The 21,928-nt window shown below is 35.0% G+C and overlaps 1 protein-coding gene across 4 annotated transcripts in view; it reads right to left on the bottom strand.

Annotated features, from left to right (window-relative positions):
* PATJ (PATJ crumbs cell polarity complex component) overlaps nucleotides 1-21,928 on the bottom strand; it is a 289,824-nt gene that overhangs the window by 255,791 nt on the left and 12,105 nt on the right. For all 4 annotated transcript variants that reach the window (XM_072974318.1, XM_072974320.1, XM_072974319.1 and 1 more), the window contains exons 4-9: nucleotides 20,547-20,741; nucleotides 19,085-19,224; nucleotides 14,629-14,824; nucleotides 12,511-12,639; nucleotides 3,068-3,286; nucleotides 723-825 (exon numbers count right to left, since the gene is read on the bottom strand). In XM_072974318.1, the coding sequence (XP_072830419.1) occupies nucleotides 723-825; nucleotides 3,068-3,286; nucleotides 12,511-12,639; nucleotides 14,629-14,824; nucleotides 19,085-19,224; nucleotides 20,547-20,741 (982 nt within the window). The remainder of the gene's footprint in view (nucleotides 1-722; nucleotides 826-3,067; nucleotides 3,287-12,510; nucleotides 12,640-14,628; nucleotides 14,825-19,084; nucleotides 19,225-20,546; nucleotides 20,742-21,928) is intronic.

Here is a 21,928-nt window from a genome sequence, read left to right on the forward strand (position 1 = left end):
GAATATATTAGCATTTTTAATCTTTCCACCTGCTGTAAATATGCAAAATAATAACTTTTAAAAAATGAACTCTCTAATTTTGTAATTTTTAAAAACTAGAACATTTAATAACTCTGACTTTTCATGTTACTAGCAAATGTTTGCAAAAAAAGGTTTATTTTTCCTTACTATAATGATTTCTTATCATAAGAGAGTAACTCTTACAGTGAAAGTTCCTGAAGGAGTTGAGGGGATATTATTCAGACATACTTGGGTCATGTATTTATTCTTACAATGTATTCCTTTCACATGAATGAAAAGTAATTCTAATTAAAGTGTTTTCTCTTACTTTTTCAATAATTAAACATAATAGTTAATCCTTTTTTGACATTCACAGTATGAAATATATGCAGTAATCATTTTACTTTATTCATGGAAAATGTCATAATATCAGAGTCATAATATTTAAAATGTATCTCAGAAAAAAGGGGAGGTACAATTCAAATGTTACACACTGTGTTGGATAATTGAATTCTTTTGTTAATGGCTATTGAGCCAGCTATAAAACTACTGATATAAAACCGATTCTCTGGTCACTCAGAAGTAACTGGATGCCATTATAGATTCATGGTTTTATTGTTCAATGTTTAAATTAAAATCTGCAGATATTTAATTTTACTGTCTAGAAACTTTAACATCCTTTATAATTATTTCCAAATATAAAATAGAAATGATTCGTTTACCTGTATGAGAGTTTCCAACATAGCCAACAATTCTAATCCCAAGACTCTGTCCATCTTTCTTAATGAGTTCAACATCATAAGTTTCAAAATGAGTAGAATTGTCCTGAAAGGAAAAAAATAATCTTAATTATATATAAGGCTTAGTTACATAACTGTGTACATAATCAATTTGTGCATGGTTTGTCAAGTATTTTCTAAGCACCTGCGGTACACAGAATTTTAAGATGGTCCCCACAACTTTTGATTCCTGGTGCCATTCCTGGGTTTATGTCATGGAAAAGGGAGATTATCCAGGGGAACCTAATTGAACTAGGCACCCTTGCAAAGCAGAGGGCTTTCTCCTGGTGGTGGCAGAAGGGGAAGTGAAAAAGATTTGAAGCATAAAGACTGGACTTGTGGTTTGAAGGAGTGGGTCATGTAAGGAGGAACACAGGGGGCTTTAAGGAGCTGAAAAAGCTCCTTAGCTGACAGCCAGCAAAGAGACATTAGTCCTACAGCTGCAAGGAACTATATTCTGCCAACAAATTTGAATGAACTTGGAAATGGATTATCCCCCAAGCGTCCAGATAAGAGCCCAGCCAGACTGACACCTTGATTTGAGCCTTGTAGGAATCTAAGCAGAGAGCCCAGCCAAGTTCACCCAAACTTCTGACCTACAAAACTGTGGACCAACAAAGGTTATTGCTTAAAGCCACTAAATTTGTGGTAATTTGTTATGCAACAATAGACAGCTATTACAGTCATTTAGAAAAAACTCAGCATAAATTTGTACCTGAAAGAAAGAGTTAGAAATAAATGATATGACTAATCATCATAATGATCATGAGCAGAAAGCATTGACATAAAACTTAAAATTGTTACTTGTCTTTTAATTTAAAATATTTCTGTAAAAGAGTAAGGTGTCTAAAAATATATTAACTTGCTTTCAGTTCAAAACATTAGCAACAGAAAGCAAATGACTGATTGCATCAAACTCTCTCCTCACACAGCTACACTGGGCCCTCACCACAAAGTAGAAGGCTTCAGAGAATCAGAGTAATGGAGGGAAAAGAAAATGGTACTAACTAGTTTGGAGAAGAAAACAAAAATGATTCTAGTATCTCTGACAGTAAACTTCCACTCATATGGTCCAAGAAGGAAAAAGTAAATAACTTTCCAGAAGACATCAAAGTGGACCCTCAGATAAATTTGAAAGGCAGCTTCCCACTGCCTTCTCACCATAATCATTTCTCTTTTCTTTCCTCTTCCCCCATCCCCTCGTTTTAAAATTGTTTCTTTCCTCTTGCCATGTTATGTCTTGATTCAGAGCCTGTAAGATGCTTGGAAGGAGCTTGGAGTAGGGTGGGGGAGGGGGAGGGACTGGATGAAGGCAGTCAAAAGGTACAAACTTCCAGTTATAAGATAAATAAGGACTAGGAATGTAATGTACAACATGATAAATGTAATCAATGTATGTTATATATGAAAGCTGTTAACGGAGTAATTCCTAAGAGTTTTCATTACAAGAAAAAAATTTGTTTCTATCTCTTTAATTTTGTATCTATATGAGATGACAGATGTTCACTAAACTTGTGATAATCACTTCCTAATGCATGTAAATTAAATCACTATGCTGTACACCTTATATAGTGCTGTCTGTCAATTATATCTCAGTAAGACTAGAAGAAAGAAAAAGAGCTCAGAATGGACCAGAAAGATTTGAATTCAAATTCCAGCTTTGCAATTTACTTACATATATACATGTAGGACTGAATCACTTTGCTATACACCAGAAATGAACACAACATTGTAAATCATTTAAACTTCAATAAAAACAGTAATGAAAAAAGTTATTTGGACTTCTGTTTCCTCATCTATTAAACAGATGATAAGACTTATCTTGCAGAATTCTTGTGCAGAATTCAGATGACCTGAACAATCCCAGGTGCTTGACAATGATTAATAAAGATAATTATTATATAACAACTATAAATATCATAATAAATATTACTATTAATGTCTATTCCCTTTGACCAATCTGCTCTCATCAGTGATAACTCTCATACACTGACCAGTATTTACAGTCTCCTCACCAATCTAATGAAATAGCAATGCAAGTATTGTTATTCTTCAATTTACAGAAGAGTAGCTGAGGCTCAGGAAGGTTGAATGACTTAATCCTGAGAAACAGCAAAAAAGAAAATCAGACTTCTCTAGTGTCTCCAGATCGGGCTCTCCTCTGCTTCACTGTTGAGCGCTGACACACTACTCAAGCCATCTGGCACTTGGAGTGGAAAGTATTTCTAATCTTGCAGTATATCACACGCAGTATTTATTTAAGATGAAAGAATAATTTGCATACTCACAAAACCAGGGCTCCTGTTGTCTACAGCAGGCAGGGCAACAGGTAAGGCTGCAGGAGCAGGGGGGGTTACAGAAATTTCACCAATCGGGTCTCTTGCAACAAGCATCCTGACAGAATTCCCACAGTTTCTTAGCACTTGTGCAACTTGCTCACTGGTCATTCCTTGCACATTTGTGCCACCAATCTTCAAGATGTGGTCTCCTGTCTGGAGTCTTCCATCCTTTAACCCAAGAAAGAAACAAAATTATTTCCAAGAAATCATTGATCTAACTTGGTTAGTTAATAACCATTCACCAGACTTTCAGTTGTGGCAAAATGGCTGACAAAAAAGCCATCTAAAAATGCTGAATAAAATGTAATATTTTCCACGAACGGCTGAATTGGCAACAAAGATACAGAAGTCCTTGTAAAACAAAAAAAAGATATGGGCGAGGGGGCACAAGGGAAGAGTTCAAAAAGAGAAAAGTAACCAGAGTTCTAAAATGGGCATTTGCTTGAGGGTATCACTTCACACCTAATGGCTAGAGCCAGGTGTTAATGGCCAAATATATACGGAAGAGACCCAAAGGACCTAGGCATCAGGAAGGGAAGAAAGTCTCGTCAGAAGCTTCCAGGATAAAGCTAGAAACCCTAAGGGGCAGCAAACTCAATGTCACACTGGAGCAACAGCAAGACGTCAGGTAGTTGGAAGAGAATGAGAAAGAGAGAGCAGTAGTCAAAGAAAAGATGACAGCATTTACAGGGGGTCAGCAGTGTAGAGCATCTGCTCTGAGCCAGTGGGAAGGGAAATCACTGGAGGGCATTGAGCAGAGGGGTGACATTATCTGACTTATTTTTAATAAGACCACTCAAGCCTCTGTGCTGAAAATGAACCATAGGAGAGAAAACAACAGAAGCAGAGATACAAGTTGGGAGGCTAATGTAATAACCTAAAAAGAGAGAATAATACTTTGGACGCTAGCAGTTGGGGTGTTGAGAAGTGAGATTCTAGATGTATTTTTAATGAACTGTCAACAGGCTCTGCTGATAGCTTCTACATGGGGCATGAGGGGGGAAAAGCAATTAAAACTAAAAGTTTTTATCCTAAGCAACTGGAAAGATAGTGTTGCTATTAATTGAGATAAAGAAGACTACAGAGGAGCCAATGTGGGGGAACAGAAATCAGGAATTCAGTTTTAGCGACGTCTAGTCTGAGATGCCTATTAGTCACTGCAAGTGGAGATACCAGATATGCAGCTGGATACACAAATCTAGAGCTCAGGAGAGAAGCCCAGACCACACATTTAGATTTAGGAGTCACTAGCATGTGGAAGGCGTTTAAAGTCATGATTCAGGACGAGTTTAGAGAAAGGATATGCAATGTTCTATTTCTGAAGCTGGTGATATATGCATGGGTAATTATTACTATTATTAGTATTAATTTAAATGTTTTATTTCTTAAACTGGGTTATACGTACATTGGTGATTAGTTGTTATTTAAAATGTACACAGATACTGTATATAATTTCTGTGTATTTCATATACAGAAAAATTTTAAACATAAAGTATCAAAAAGTGTATCAGTTCAAAATATTTATTATTTCCATTCTATCTTCACTTGTGAAATTTTTTTTATTTTACTTTTTTCCATTTGTGAAATTTTTGAAATAGCTTATCTACCTGCATTTTCACTAAATTTGTTTCATCAGAAAGTTTGAATTCTCTTTACTTATCTTTACTACAGTATGTTAAAGATACCAAAATGTAAACATAGCTGGTTATGAAAAATTACAACAGTAGAGCACTTTACAGGTTAAAAATCACTTTTCATATATCATCTCTTTCAGTGAAGGACAACTTTAAAATGAGAAAACTGAGATTCGAAAAGGTTGACTGATTTGACCAAGATCACAAAGCTAATAAGTAGCAGACCAAAGTTCAACTCTAGTTGTTTCACTGAAGACATGTTCTTATTTAGTCATTTGTCTTATACTTTGACATCTCCAGAGTAACATTAGTAGACAGTAAATTTATTGTTCTTATTCTCCAAGAACTTGCCTATAATTGTCAAAAAGCTTAAACAAAATGAAGATGAAAAATAGATATTTTGCAACCGGGAGAGAAGAACAACCTGAGAATAAAGCAATGACCCCTGGGCTACTACAGTTCTAAGCTTCATAATCCTGGCTCCAGGAGGTATCATTTATAAGTTGCCGATGGAATTCAAAAAAAAAAAAAAAAGGAAAAAGAAAAAAAAAAGACAAAGAAGAAAGAAAGAAAGGAAAGGAGAGAAGTAGGAAGGGAGAAAAGAAAGTCTTAAGACAAAAGTCTATTCCCCTTCCTTTTCTCCAATTTTGCAGAAACCTGAATGAAGGAAGGTGTTAGATCAAAATATGAGCAGAAAGTTACGTGCTTTGTTGTGAACTCTGCAGATGGCATTGGAAGCTACTGAAAGCAGAGAAGAGCCATAAAACAGAAATGCAATTCAATTCAGAAACATTTGGAAAGATGAGAAAAGAAATAGATGCAAAGAGGAAATTATCATGGAAAAGGGAATAAAGAATTGCTGGATTTCCACTTTAAGCATTGATAATTTGATACTCTATTTTTAATCAGTGGAACAAACTTGAAATAAAACAAGCAACTACTTAAGAGAAAGTCAGTGTTTATGAGGAAAAATAAGGGTAAAGCTGCCTCCATGAATCAAACAATTCTTGAACAGAATAATGGCCTGATCACAGAATAAAGAACATGATGAGTATTTTCATACTTGGCCTAGCCAAAGAAGGGTATTTCACTCTATGTACATATTTAGTGACTTCCTAGGCACTATTTTTTTTTCCTATTTTACCTCAACTCAATTTATTTTTTTTCAACTCAATTTAAAATGATGTAGATAATTTGCATCTGTCACTGAAAGTCAAACATTTTCTTCTTCCAGAAGAACAGGTGTTCTAAGGAATTCACAAGTGCAAAAACAATCATCAGGTTGATAGGAAAGACACTAAAATGACAGCTAGCTTTTAAAAGTCCAGCAGCCCCAAGCATGGCATTTTATTGCTATTTTCTGATCAACATTCTCCTTTCATAATCTGTCTACTGTGAAGGAAACTAAAAGGCACAGAGTCCTTTTTGTTCTTTAACAGAAATCATAAATCAATGATGGCCAATAAATAGCTATGCCAAGATTCTAGGACATATCATGCCAATCAAACATTCAAACACAAAAGTTTATTAATCCATAGACTTTCAAGAGAGAAAAAATATGCATACAGCCAAAGATAGTATGGAAGGCAAAAATTAAAACAGCTGATGTAACAGGGTAACACTATTACAGTGAAAACACTAACAGCATCATTTATGCAGATTTTTTTTAAGTAAAAAACTTTAATTCAAATTACCAATTACTGGCATATATAAATATATATATATATATTTCTTGACATTTTAAGCCCTCTAATAGGCTGTTGTAGATGATAATATTAATTCAAAAAATATTTGAAAACCTAAAGGAATTCAGGCCTGAGCTACATAAGAAATTTGCTTCTCTGTAAAACCAGAAAAGGCACCAAATACTTCCACAGTTTAGAAAATGAAATTTTTAACACTTTTGACTGCAGACCATTTCTATCATTGGTCTTTAATCAAAAGGCAACATGTCATTGACAGAAAGCAGTGACTTTATAAAATAAACACTCTTTCTCTCAAGGAAGGTACTAAATACAAGTACATGTATCCTATGCTACTCAAATTCCCAGAGCCCTCGTCAACTGATTTTTAAGGATAAGGGAAATACCAGTTTGTAGACTCACTCAAAGCAAAATTACTGGGAATAACCAACTGTTCAGTGGCCTGGAGCTAGGCCTTGATTATTTGAGACTGAAAATTCCTCAGAGTCTATACCCACCCTCCAATCCTTGGTTGGCTCCATTCCTTCTTAGTATTAAAGGTTACTGGATGGGTAATATGATTCATATTATAATTGCCTGATACCAGAAAGTCAATAATAAATGACAATATTTAAATAGGCTGTGTTCTAAAAGTTACCTTCGGGAGACAATGGGGGAACTCAAGGTACCTCATTTCCCTAGAATTCCTCCAGACCACATGAAAGAGTTTCTGCAAAACAAAGAAGTTTTACACTGCCCATATCAATTCAAAAACAAAAACAAAAAAAAAACCCAAAAAACCTTCTGGCTGCTATAAGTTTCTGAAATTTTTGCCATAAGTGATCAGAATTCTCAAAAGATGTATGTTTCAGGTATTGTAAATTTTGGAGAGAATCCAAGGATTATAGTAGCTCCCCTTACACAATACCACATAATTTCTCTACCCACGGAATTAAAGCTCTGATCACATTTACTGATTGTTTACTGTAACTAGATCTCAATACTTATTTCTTAAAAACTCATCTAAATCAATATTTTTCCATTTCATTTACAACATTAGGGGCAGTGACAGCAGAGTGACAAGTAAAGACTTTGGAGTCAGACACATACACTTTCCAATCCTGGTTCCACTTTGATCAAGCTGTAGGACCAGTTACTTATCCTACTGAAATCTCAGATTCCTTTTAAGCCAAGTGGAGATACCTTCCTCTCTCACAGAGCTGTGAGCACTAAACTCAATACTACATGTAAAAGCTTTAGCCTAGTGCCTTGCTTACCGCTAAGTCCTCAAACGCATCCACTTCTGATGCCTCCCTCGGGTGCAGTGATCTCAGTCAAGTGTTCTTTGCCACACCCCTCAACTCTACTCCGCGTTTTAACTATACATATTGACTTACCTGTCACAAAAGGAAATAAAGGGGGCTACTTTAAGAAACCCTTTTAAATAAGAAATACTAACTTCCTCTTCTAACTTCTATTAAATAATTTTATCTTCTGAAGAAAGTAGTATTAACCCCTTTAGCAGAACGTAGGTATCACTTTATGTTCAATCTTGATCTTATTTAACTAATGACCTAAGACATCCATCACTTACATGTGGAATCCAAATCAGAGACACAAATGAGTTTATTTATAAAACAGCAAGACTCACAGACACTGAAAACAAACTTGTGTCTGCCGGTGGGTGAAGGAGGTGGGAAGGGATAAACTGGGAGTTCAAGATTTGCAGATACTAAGTACTACATATGAAATAGATACACAACAAGTTTCTACTGTATAGCACAGGGAACTATATTCAACATCTTGTAGTAACCTGTAATGAAAAGGAGTATGTATGTATGTATATGTATGACTGAAACGTTATGCTGTACACCAGAAATTGACACAAGTAAACTGTCTATACTTCAGTAAAAATAAATAAAATGAAATAAGAGTATATTTTAATGAAAAGCAACATTTTCTTTAATAATTTTAAAGCTATGATCAGGCTACATGAGCAACAACTGTTAAGATTTAGCAGCAAAGCATAGAGTCAGGTGAAGAGATTTTATCTGCCATTAGCTGGGCTGAGGGGAAGAGAGAAGTGAATACTGCTCTGACTCCTGTGTTTAGATCCCACTATATTCCCTACAGGAAAGAATCAATAGCTCTGTTGCTCCTAGAGCTGGTTATTCCCTGATGATAGGCTTGACCACGCCTGGACAGGTGTACACCAGGAAAACGGAAACATCAGGATCAACTTCGGGTAAGTAGATTAAAGCAGTAAAGCACAGGCTTCAAACAGATGTGGGCTCAATCCTGCCTCTCTCATTTCTTAGTTGCACAGCCTTGGGCAATTTATTATATCTATAATTTGGGAATAAAATGTATACTGTTTTAAGGATTACATGAAAGTAATGTATATTAGGCAGATAACACTGTCTGGCATAAACACTCGCTTCTCCATTATGTCTCTGACGGGCACACGTCCACCTCCTCCCGATGACCTGAAATAGCGACAGTCCCTTCCAGGAAAGAGTGAAAATCAGAGTTGGGCTTTTACCAACAGTGCCTCAAAGGGATTAATCTGGGAAACTGCACATCATATTCTTCTTGTGAAAATTCATAAGGCACATTAGGATATTAATAGCTCAGAAAATTCTTACAGTAAGGAAATCTATTTGATTTTGTTTAAGTTTGTACTTTCTAAATTTATTTGACCCTTTGTTCTTCATAACTATTCCACTTTGCATCTTGAAAAATGCTACCCTAGCAAATAAGCCTATGAAAATTGCTAAAGGGAGCTGGGTAGGGGTGGGAAAATATGTCAAAATACTCCACAATATCTCATCTCTCTTCAGATTTCAATTCTTTTCAAAAAACCCTTAAAGGTTATTATTTGTTTTGTGCCAAAGATGTATTCTGAAGACCCATAAAATGACCATTCTCAAAATTTTTGTTCTCAGAACCTCTTTACACTCTTAAAAATAACTGAAGATGGAGGAATGGGCATTACCAAGGGGCACAGGACATCTTTGTGGGTAATGGATATGTTCATTATCTTGACTGTAGTGATAGATGGTTTCATGGTTAAATTTTGTGTGTCACCTTCACTAAGCTATGGTACCCAGTTGTTTGATCCAACACTAGTCTAGAAGTTACTGTGAAGGTATTTTCCAGATGTAATGAACATCTACAATCAGTTGACTAAGGATGTTACCCCTGGTAATGTGGCTGGGCTCCATCTAATCAGTTGAAGATTTTAGAAGCTAAAAGTGAGATTTCCTGGAGAAAAAAAAAAATCTGCTCGAAGACTGTAACAGAAATCCTGCCAATCTGCCCTAAAAATTTCAGAGTCCAGACTGCAATATCAACTCTTGCCTGCGTTTCCAGTCTGCTGGTCTGCCCCACAGATTTCAGACTTGCCAGTAAACATGTCAAACTGCATATGCGCAATTTATTATGTATCAATTATATCTCAAAATTTATTGAGAATCTGAGTTTTTGTTTTTGTGGTTCTCTCTGCTGATATCTGTTGATAGCTCCTGAATTGGAAAGTAGCACTAAGAAATCTTTTAAATATTTAAGACATGTAGCATATTAATATATATGTTTTATACATTGATGTATATATTTTTATTTTAAAAAGCTATATTTTCTAAAACAAAAAATTGTGAGAAGAGTGGTATTTTTAAAGAGATTTTTTTCCCCACATTTCTTTAATGTCTGGCCTAAAAGAAGACAGCTGAATTTTCATATCTGCTTCAGCATTTAGTGTGTTGAGATATGTTGTTTTGGTTGAGTATATAAAGAAAGTCTGGCCTCAGTCAAATATATAGTTGGAAAATGGAGGAATATTTTAATAGTCCTTCCTTTCCGCCCATTCTTTCATGATTCTTGTCACCAAAATTTGACAAGTGGCAGTTTCTTAAAGATTGTTTGCAATCTGGAATCTGAAACTACATCCGTAAGCTTTCAGATACTGTTTCACTACAATCTATTGCTCAGTCTTAAATTCTGAATGGATTTTTAACCTATTATTTTGTCATGTCTCATACTGGTCTATAGGAAATATTGATTCATAGAGTTATACAGGTCTTCCAAAAATAACATATTTCATTATTCAATATCAAAAAATCATGCTGCTTAAGATCACTAATAATCTAATCAGAGAAGGCTGTAAATGTTGGGAATTTTCAATTTTATGGTAAAACACAAATTCTCCAAAATTCTAATTTTTGATTGAAAGTTCAAGTTTTATCATCAACAACAAATGCTCTCAGCTGTTTCCCTTGAAGTAACAGGCTCACTTCATTCATTTTCAAGGAAATGTCTACCAAATGCTGAAACCTAAATAATCATAATTTTTCTGTCAGTTATTCTTTCAAAACTAAAAATGCTTTTCCAAATTGGTAGTTTGTCAGAGGTAGCAAGGAGGTAGGGAGGGAGCAAAATGAAGTAGGTCAAAAGGTACTCATTTTTAACTATAAAATAAGTAAATCATAGAGATATAAACTACAGCATGATGACTATAGTTAACAATACTGTATTGTATACTTGAAAGTTGCTAAGATTGTAGCTCTTAAAAGTTCTTGTCACAAGAAAAAAAAAATTTTAACCATGCAGTAATGGATGTTAACTTGACTTATTGTGGTGATCATTTCACAGTATATAGAAATATCAAATCATTATGTTGCACACCTGAAACTAAAATAAGATATCTCCAAAAAATTAGATCTCAAAAAAATTCTTGAATTAAAGCAAAAAAATAAAAAAATAAAATAAACTTTAAAAATTTAAATGCTGCTCCATATTAAAAAGTGGCTGGTTTTTCTCATAAATGTTTTTCTTCAAGACAATCACCAGACTTCAGTATATGGCAGAAATGTTTATATGGGACACCCCACTTCATCCCACAACAGTAGAAAGACACGCACTTAAAGGTCAAATTTTACTCAAATTAGTTTTGTTGCACTTTCTTAAGTGAAGCTGGCATTTTTTCCTTTTCTGTGGCAAGCACATGGCAGAGAAGAACATGCCGACTCCTACTACAGTTGGTGCCACTTCCCTGTTTCACACTAAGAGACCAGCAGTTTCAGTCTAACAGTGCCCGTGCGTCATCATTGCAAACGTCAACGTGGTGAAAGGGTTTACATCTCAGTATTATTATGTAAGTTGTTTTGATCTTACAGACCCCCTGCAAGAGATTCAGGGACACTCAGGGGCCCATAGACAAAACTCTAAGAGCCATTTCTCTAAATAAATACTTAGCTGCAGAAAGGAAAATAGGAATGACAGTAGCTCCACAATTTGTATAAGGGGGAGCAATCTTGATTAGAAATGGGGAGCTGAGGAACATGCCTCTAAGCTGCATGTGCACAGCAAGTTCATTTTTATTTTATGTTTATTAGATGGGATAAATTTATATGTAACTGGGCATTAATAAGTAAAATTTACATATTTTTCTGATTAGCATGGACAGTTTCTATAGTATGAACTCATTATGAAGTAGCTTTATAACCAAACTTCTAAACCACTCTCTAAAAACTAAATGCAGCGTTTAACATTTTCTTCAATGTAAAATTAAGTCAAAACAGTTGGTAAGTTTTAAAATGGCCCACTTTCAGTTTAAACACTGCTAAATAACGAAGGGTAGTATTTTATTTATAATACCAGAAAATTGTAATTATAATGAAATTTATCACATGCAATATTGGAATAAAAGTTTATAATCACTGTACCATCTGATTTTAACATTTAGGCCCTTGAAAGATACAGTGGAGAAAATAAAATATATTCAGAATGCAATATTCATTAATGATTCTTTTCAATAAAAAAAATACTTCCTCTGATTGAATCCAGGAGACTGTCAATCACAGGCCAAAAAAATACCCCAAAAATGTTGATTTAGGAGCTTTTTAAAATAAAGCAGAGTGAGTGTATATTAACACTTATTGGGAAAAAAAAAATTCTTAGCTATACTTAAATTTTGGTCATACAATCATATATCCTAGTAACCCATATTATAAAATTACATTTCAAGCCATATAATTTAAATTGCATACAACCAAAATGAAATCAAAGAAGGTTAACTTACTCGATCTGCTAATCCTCCAGGAACTATAGTCCTCACAACTACACCACTTGATTTTCCTCCAACTATTCCAAAACCTAATCCAGAGCCATCATTAATGAGCTCAACATCTTCAATATGGCCCCAACGAACCTACAAATTAATAGCAAGAACCAAAGTGTTAGTAAAATACATAGATTCTCTGCTTCCCAATACAGTAATTACTAAAGTAACAGATACAAATTTAACATTTGTACAATTAATCAAGTCAACTTTCTAAAGGCTCAGAGATACATACGGTCCCTGCCTTTAAGGATTTTATAATCCAATAGAGAGATAAACTGAAACATAAACAATTAAAATATAAGACAGAATACTGGCTCATAAGACACTGTAGCTTGAAGAGGACAGAAACATGTCGTCTCATTCCCCAGTCCATGCCTGATACCTAGCACAGTGCCCAGCACATAGTAGGAACCAATACATACGTGTTTATCAGAATTGAAAGAGAATCACAAAGTATTATAAAGATGGGGAGGGGGCAGAGAAAAGAGATCAAATCCAGTGAAAAATTATGAAAAGCTTCAAGGAAAAGGTAGCAGTTTAATTGCTCTACAGAAAAAAAAAAAAAGACACTCAAGCAAAAGGGAAATTTAACAGCAAAGCTAGGCTCAGATAAGTGGGGAAAATGGAAGTTTTTAGAAGGAATGACAGGAACAAAGCAGTGGTTTAGAAAGACTAATCTGGCAGCAATGTGAAGTATGATATGGTGAGGAGGACACAAAGTGACAAGACTAATTTAGGGAACTCTTATGAAGGAGAGGAAAGGGAAGCCCCACTGGAGATATGAGAAATAGGGTTATACAAATCAGACTAAGAGACAAAAGCATTTTTCCTCTATGTAGCAGACTTCCATCAGACATGTGCGTTAAGTTCACACAACGCAAATACAGAGCGAGTTTCTTCCCACAGGATATTAGAGCATACATATTACTTAGTTTTTCTGTTACACTAAGTGGGAAAGTTACTACGCAACGTTAAAATAACCAGGAATATTGGGAATATTTAATAAAGTCACATCTGGAACAACATCTAGTATCTGGGAAGCAACAATGTTTGCCAAAATATGCCTGAACTAGGGATAGTAGTGAATATTCATGGAGTGCTTATGGCACTGTGCTTAGCTCTCCACATGCATTCTCATTTAATCCTCACAACAGCTCTGTAAAGTAGACACTGTTCTTAGTTCCAAACAACAGATGAGGAAACGAAGGTATGGAGAAGTCCAGGCACATGCCCAGTGAGGCTCAGCTACGAAGTGGAAGAACTGGATGTGAATCCACCTTCGCCTGGCTCCAGAGCCCTTGTTCTTAACCACTGTGCTAAGTGACTTCCCAATTTGCTTGATTCTATTTATTATGTAAATTGTGCTGTATAAATATTACTGATTACAACAGGGAAAATGTCTATACATTAATTTGTGTTGTGACCTTGTACTGTACCCAGACAGTCCATTTTTTCTTTTGTCCCAATGAATGAAAATGAAATAAATCAGCTAGCACTTAGTGTTATAAGAAAATAAGATTTATTAGCTTGAGTTCTGAAGATGCAGGCCAAAATCTGTAAAATGTTATAAAGCAAGTTTAAAGATTCCCAAAGGAAATATAAACCTTTATTTTTTTAATTGTTCGGTACACATCTTTACGTGAAAAAAAATTCTATAATTACGTGCTATCAATAATTTAGTCATCAACACCCAATATAATTTATAAAAATAATGTTTTTGAAATAATAAATTTTTACTTAAGATACTCAACAGCAAATCTCAAATAAAAATTCTCAGCTTAATTAAGTGGCTAAATCACCAAGGAACTCTTTCCATCATCAAACAAATTATACCCAATACTACAAGTCTGCCCTGTATATTAAATAACCTTAAATAAGGAGAACTATAGGACATTGAAAACACAAAACGAAAACCTTCCATGAAATACCTTGTTTAATACGCTAATGCTGCATTTGGTGATATAATCACCTTTTCTGAACTACGACAAGTAAAATGACGCCTTCTAAATGTCTTTACACTTCTTAAAATCAATGGCATAATTTAAAACTAAGTATTTTTCCAAATTTGCAACTCACTGTTTCAGGCAGAATTGCATCAGTTAGGCCGGCAGGAGTACTGCTCTTTGTGTGGACTGGCTCCCTGGCCACAACCAGACGCAAAGATCCAGTGGTTTGTTGTAATAATGCAATAGCTTGCTGATGGGAAATGTTCTGATCCAGAGGCGTGTGATTAATAGCCAATATTTGGTCATTTTCCTTTAACTTTTGATCCCTTGATAAAATAAGAAAATTTTAAGTGATATAATAGCCTGACTTTTTAAAATCTATTATTCAAGTTAAGTAGTTTATTTCTTATGGTACTACTTCACTTAGAACATTCAGTCAAATAATGATTTAATTATATAACAGAGGTCTTCAGAGTGCTTTCTACCAAAGCACTTATTAGCTAATTAATCAATTAAGTAGTGCATCCACACACACACACACACACTTTAAAAGCCATTGGCTAGAAAAATAAGCAAAAACAACTTATAGGGCCCCATTGCTAAGGTTTTACAAGTATGGACACTGCCTGCATTGCTGCACCAGCCCTGTGCTCCTGAAGCCCTTCCAATCTGACTTCAACACACACCGCACAGGGGTCTATGTTCACCCACAGCCTCTTCTCTAGCAGATTCACCCCGTCTCCATTGTCCTTCGTTTCTCCAACATTTGTCAATAGAGGACAAACTCTCCTTGAAAAAATCAATAGAGATTATTTCCAAATCTATATCTGAGCCCTTCACTCTATCCCAATCACCAATCTCCCAACTGTTAACCAAGAAGAAGGGGCTTTTTTTTTTAATTAGCAAAATCTTAAGGAAAAAAAGCACTATTATAGTTAATATTTACTGAGATGAGTCAGGTACTAGGCTACATGCTTTAAAGGAATTATCTCCTTTTTATCCCTCACAATCACCTTCTAAAGTACTTAGCTAAATGCAAGAAATTAAAGCCTGGACAAGTTTAGCATCTTATCTAAGTAGTCTGACTCTAAACCATAATTTAAGTGCATACTAAGAGTAGGATTTATTCTGATTCACTGTGTTTGACTGTATTATCTCCTAAACACCCCTCCTCCTCTTCCGGTTTCTCATTATCACCATTCTTTCTTAGCCCTCTTTATCTCTCTCACATCCACCCATCTCCTCCTTTCTATTCCCAGTAACAACCATCCTTATCGAGTACCTAAAACCTAACTTGCAAAATTCCTCAAGGTTTATTTTTCTAGGCTCTCTTTCATGCTTGTATTCCCAACTCAAAAATACTTCATTATCTATGGTTACTGACCAATAAGGAAAGAGTCAAAAGAAAGAAAACAAACTCCTGTCCTAGTAGTTTTACAAAAGAACATCTTTAACCTTCCAAATAAAAAATCTCCCTGAGAAGCGATTTATCTCAGAAGTCTAATTCATAAATTTAGAATTATGAAAATTCCATTATATTGCCCTTCTTTTTTCTCAGGTCACAGCAGATTCAACAACACTTCATCATGGACCAGAATTTGTTAACTTCTGACCTCTGGGACATAATGTAAGCTTGGTTGGTATTCAAAGGACCCTAGATTTGGTCCCAAAGTACTCTTCCCACTTGGATTCCTCCCTACATAACCCCTTTTCTGACTATTCTGATTTACTCTTTCCCTCTCAAACATGTCTGGCATTTCCTGCTTTTGTGTAAATGGTTTTCTCCATCTGTAACACCCTTCCACTCTGCACAGCCAAATTCAGCCACGTTGTAACTGAGTGTTTCTCTCTCCTCATCACTTACCTCATCATCTTGGTGCTCTGAACCACTTGTTTATCACTCACTGAACATTCATTTATTACCAAGAAGCTGTAGGCAGAGCTAGCTAAATCCTTCCCTATTAGATTTTAAGTTTTCTGAGGACAAGGACTCATACGTTTAGATTCCTCTTTGGAAACAAGTTGGATATTTCAATTTTTGATGCCAAAATTGTTGGTGGCTCTCACAATAGAGCATGTAGAATTAAAAATGTTGCTTATACATCCTGTTATTAATATTAGGAAAGGTTTACGTTATATTAAAGAATAAAATTATTTATACTGTAAGAACTTGTCTTTATAAAAAGAAAACATTCTAATGTATTTTCTAGTTGTCTCAGGGTGGGCAAAGTCCAAGAGCCTTTCTTTTTGTGGGGGCGGTTATTATATTTCTGTATTTTGTAGTTTTCTTTTATAGACATGTACTACTTTCATAATGTTTTTCCTAATTTTGAGATATATATTTTTAAAATTGAGAGTGTTGCTTGTGAACTTTTCCCTAGTCCTAAAGAAACATTTATTTTTAAATATGACCACTGTAGGACAATATGCAGGAATCACTTCCATTTTCCCATCTCCAGTGGTCCTCCTTTCTCTAACTTCTTCACCTCAATTCCCATTCACAGCTTGTTCATTAAGGGAAATTTCTTAACCCCAAATGAATGAGTTACTCTGGAACCTTTTAGATCCTAAAATAACTCATTTTGTATAAGTTAATCCTTAATTTACTCACGCTCAAATTTTTTATTTTCTGGAAATCAACCTATTTTAACCTACCTTTCCCTCTACCCTATAGATTTCCAAGACACCTCCTTGCTTTCCAGTTAGTATCTGCCCACAGGATACACGCTCAACCCAAAATAAACAAGCTGCAGAGAAGTCTCCTGGAGAACATGACTATAATACATTCCAAAGTTGAACTGAATTCATTTTACTGCTACTATTATTTATAATTTAACTCTCTCATACCATATATATGATTAAATTCACACTTCCCATTCAAGGGGAGACTAGTTCTTGTCTCTCCATTGCAACATTCAGAAATAATGGATTTCCAAGACTTTGAGAGCTACCAGGACTTAGGCAAGCTCCTAAAATAACAGTTCTATGTGGAAAGTCCTCAGAAGAAAGAACTGATGATGAAGACCATGATCTAGAAGGTCCTGCATGGCTGGTCCCTACCTCTCTCCAGCCCCTTCTTGCACTATCTTGCACTAGCTACCACACCAGACAAATATCAGACACACTCCAAGGATATGAGTGTGCTCCATCTCACCATAGGGCTACTGGTGAAAGGTCTTTCTATTCCTTTCCCTGACACCTTCTGCTCTCTGCAGACCCCACTGTCTCCTCTCAAATTTCCCTCCAAGCATCACTGCCCCTAGGTAGAGACCTGACTCCTCAGCTTTGGTCAAGGGTCCTTACACACTCAAATATCAAACTCTCCTTTTTAGAAGTGTTCACCTCAATTTGTAATTACACACTTATTAGTCCAGATAACTGAGACATAAGGATTCACCAAAAAAAGGTTGACAACATTTAAAATACACTAAAAACTACTGAATTGTACATTTTAAAGTAGTGACGCTTACGTGAATTATATCCCAATAATGAGTTTTAAGTTTAAAAAGTTAAAAAGAGAAGTTAAGCTAATCAGTGTTAATGGACTTCATAGCATTAAGGAAGCATTTGTCATGGGACTTCATAGCATTAAGGAAGCTAATGTCAAGTGACCCTAAGTCCAGCTTTACCCTGGATTGTCTAAGTTTGCCAGAATACACCTAATCTCCAAGAACATGAGGATAGTTTCTCAAATACAGCCAACCACTGCTATGGCTCCTCTGAACATACATGAGGAAATGCTACATTAGGTGGCAGAATAAAGTCATACAAATTCATTATTTCAGAATTTTCAGCTGGGGAGACTAGAACTGATCCCCAATGAATAGAATGTGAATTCAAAACTATATTACTGATTGAGTTTTTTTTTTTTAATACTAGTTATGCTACTGTTGCTATTTTTCTAACAGGCAGTAGTAATATAATGAATTGTGTGCTTTGTTAAAGGGGTAATAAACTAAAGACCTGTCATCAAAAAGACCAAAAAAAAAAAAAAAGACAAAATACGTCTTGCACACAAACCTTAAAAAAATAAAACCCAAGCACAAGCGTAACAGAGAGGGAAATCACATAGACTAGAGAGGGATTTTTATTGACAGTAAGTGAAATAATGACTAGTGTGATATGACCACCAAAAAAGATACCATAGTCTCAAGTTTAATAAACAACATAGTATGCAGAATGTGAATTTCAATATGCCCATCTTATGGATCAGACCATAGATAAAATATCACGTTCAACTGTGAGAGAGTGTGGTGGAGTAAAAACAGCACCAGCTTTGCTGTCAGACAGTCTTGGAATCACATCATGGTTCCAGCATTAACAGCTCTGTGACTATAGGTAACCCACGGACTCTCTCTGAGACTCAGCCTTCTCATCTATAAAATGGAGTAATGATACCACTAGCTAGAGTACTGCCACGAGTGTACATGAGAACACCTGCAAAAGGCCTGAAAAGCACACAGGAAGGGGGAAAGTATTAGCTGCACTGTCCTTTTTGTATTACTGGTTTCTTAGTCCCTTTATAATAATGGTTTCAGAATTGTCAGAAAAGAATTAGCAAAACACAAAATGAACATCTTCCTCACCTGCCAGCAATACTCCCTGGCTGCACTTCCTTCACGAAGATATCGACTTCTCCCAGATTTTGACCTCTAAGGGCCACCACGCTGAATCCAAGGCCTCCAGTTGAGGGCCGTTCTATGTCTATATATTCAATTTGCCGGCCCTAATGAAGGGGAATTTAAAAAAAAACAAAACATAACCAACATATCCTTTCTGAAGAACTGTAATTTCTACTTTGTAAACAGCCCCCAAAATAGCTTCTCCTAAGTCATTTCTGTAAAACCAAATAAACTCAGCATTTCAGTGGTAAATTATTTCTGGAAATTCTCTCACTTGATCATTTTCAGTAGAACATAAGAGGGCACGTGCCGTGTTCTGCAGCCTCAGGGAATTAGAGAGGTATTTTCACACTTCATTCACAGCATGAGATGAATCCCAAGCTGGATGAAAATTCCTGAGAAAAATGTCTTTTCCCACAGTAAATTCTACAGTACTTTTTACACTGAATTTCTTTAAGTTCTCTAAAAGAAAAATGTATTTTTAAATGAGGAAAGCAAATTAGACTTGTCAAAAAAAATATGCTAGTGTTGAGCCATAAGTCAGAACCAGCTGCATTTTATAGGACTGTTTTTAATTCTATAGTGATTAATTTGTCTTTAATTCCATTGTGCTGAATTTATATGCCATTTTATTAGGTTAATTCAAACAATTATGGAAAAGCCACCATTCAAATGGATCTACTTGTGACAAACAAGTATTTTATTGCTTTGGTTAATAACTGTATTTAATACATGAGACTTTCATAAAAGCAATCAACTAATAAAAGCATCACATAAAAATAACTATTAATCATATTAAGGGGATAGAGCAATAAGATCAAAAAAGGAATTAGGTATAGAACATTATTTAACTATCACATCTTAAACAGGTTCTTTTTAACTTTCAAACTCAAGTTTCACTTTTTAGGATACTTGTTAAAAGGCAAGGTGGACAAACACATCCAAAAATGCAATCATCTATTATTTAATTTTTAATAGGTATTAAGGATAAAACTAGATTACTCTTTCAAATGTTTCTCTAGATTTTCCATATTATATTAGTTAAAATGCCCAAATTATCTATCTTGATACAAATTTAAAAAGTTTCAAAGGAGTTACATCACTTCTGGTAGACATATTAATTTTCTTCCTATGAGCAAAATCATAAGAATTTTTTTCTTTACAAGTGTACAGATGTACCAGATTAGAGTCATTGTCCTAAAAACTCTCCTCACCACACTCATGGGTATTTTCCTTATGTAATTTAAGAATAAATTACTAACACACAGGTTTGAAAATAGTTATCAATTCCTCCTAACAATATAAAAACACAAACAAAACACAGAGTAACACATTTTAAAGGCAAAAAGAGTGAGCGTATGCTTCCTTTTTAACTTGTAACAAGAAAAATAAAACTTAGTATTCCCATGACAAGATATAACTTTACCTGGGCCATCTGTTGCATGATTGAGTTAAAATCTTCATTTCCTGAATTTGGAGTCCAAGGAAACAGCCCAGATACAGTTAAGTTATTAGAGGACCGGTGGGCATTCCCATTAGTAATGGCACCATCCGTGAATACCAATAAACCTTTCCTAGAAAAGTCGAAGTTGGCTGAACAATCTGAGGGTAGGTGGCTGAGCTGTTGGAGCAAAAAACAAGAGAATTATTAACAGAAACCTATAGATAAAAAATTTCTATTCATTAAATATTATATTTTGCCCATCACATGTATAATTGTTAAATATATACACATGCAAGAAATAAGATACAGATACATGAATCTGTGTTTATAACGCTATACTTTTTTATTTAGTATTACTCAATATGTTTAACAGCCTAAAATTTGTTTTCATTTCCTGCCTTCTACCATTACCTCATGTTAATAGCATGTTCCACAGCTCATTATGCTTCACATACAGACACATCCAGTTATATATACATGCATTTAACCATACATTTCTTTTTGCATATATCCATACATTTCCATGTGGGGAGCCACAATAGAGCTGCAGGTAGTATATAATTTAAAAACTCAGTATTTATTAAGTGCTTGCTATAAGCAAAGTAGTATACCAAAACTCTTCCATATTATCTCATTTAATTCTTACAATAGCCCTAGAAAATATTCTTATTTCTTTTTGTGAACATGGAAACTGAGGCACACAGGGATTAAGCAACTTGCTCAAGATTAATAGCAAATGAGTTGCAGAGCCATTTAAGCACTAGTAAAAACTGAGGGAAAATCCTGTAATTATGGGAACAGGAAAATAGAGGTTAATTTTCAAAATATCATTGGCTAGCAGGGAGGGCCTAGCTCAGTGGTAAAATACATGCTTAGCATGCATGAGGTCGTAGGTTCAATCCTTAGTATCTTCATTATAAATAAATAAATGCCTATTACATCCCTCCCACCAAAAAACAAACAAATAAAAAAAATCATTCACTGATACAAGTGCCAACACAATAAAGGTAACATCAAGAACAATTGTCAATAGAAGAGGGTATAGCTCAAGTGGCAGAATACATGCTTGGCATGCATGAGATCCTGGGTTCAATCCCCAGTACCTCCTCCAAGAATAAAATAAATAAACCTAATTACTTCCCCCTACCCAAAAAACTAAAAAAAAAAAAAAAAAGTCAATAGGACATCACAGAAAAAAATCAACACCCATAGAAACTATAAAAACACTGATAGGAAAAAAAATCACAAGGATTTTATAATTGAATGGATAACATATGATTATTTATATAACAACTGCAAACTATATAAATATAAAAGATTGTTAATAATGATTAAGTGGTTGGTCAAGTCCACTCTTAGTCCAG

Source organism: Vicugna pacos, chromosome 13 (assembly GCF_048564905.1).
Source record: "Vicugna pacos chromosome 13, VicPac4, whole genome shotgun sequence".
Taxonomy (NCBI): Eukaryota; Metazoa; Chordata; class Mammalia; order Artiodactyla; family Camelidae; genus Vicugna; species Vicugna pacos.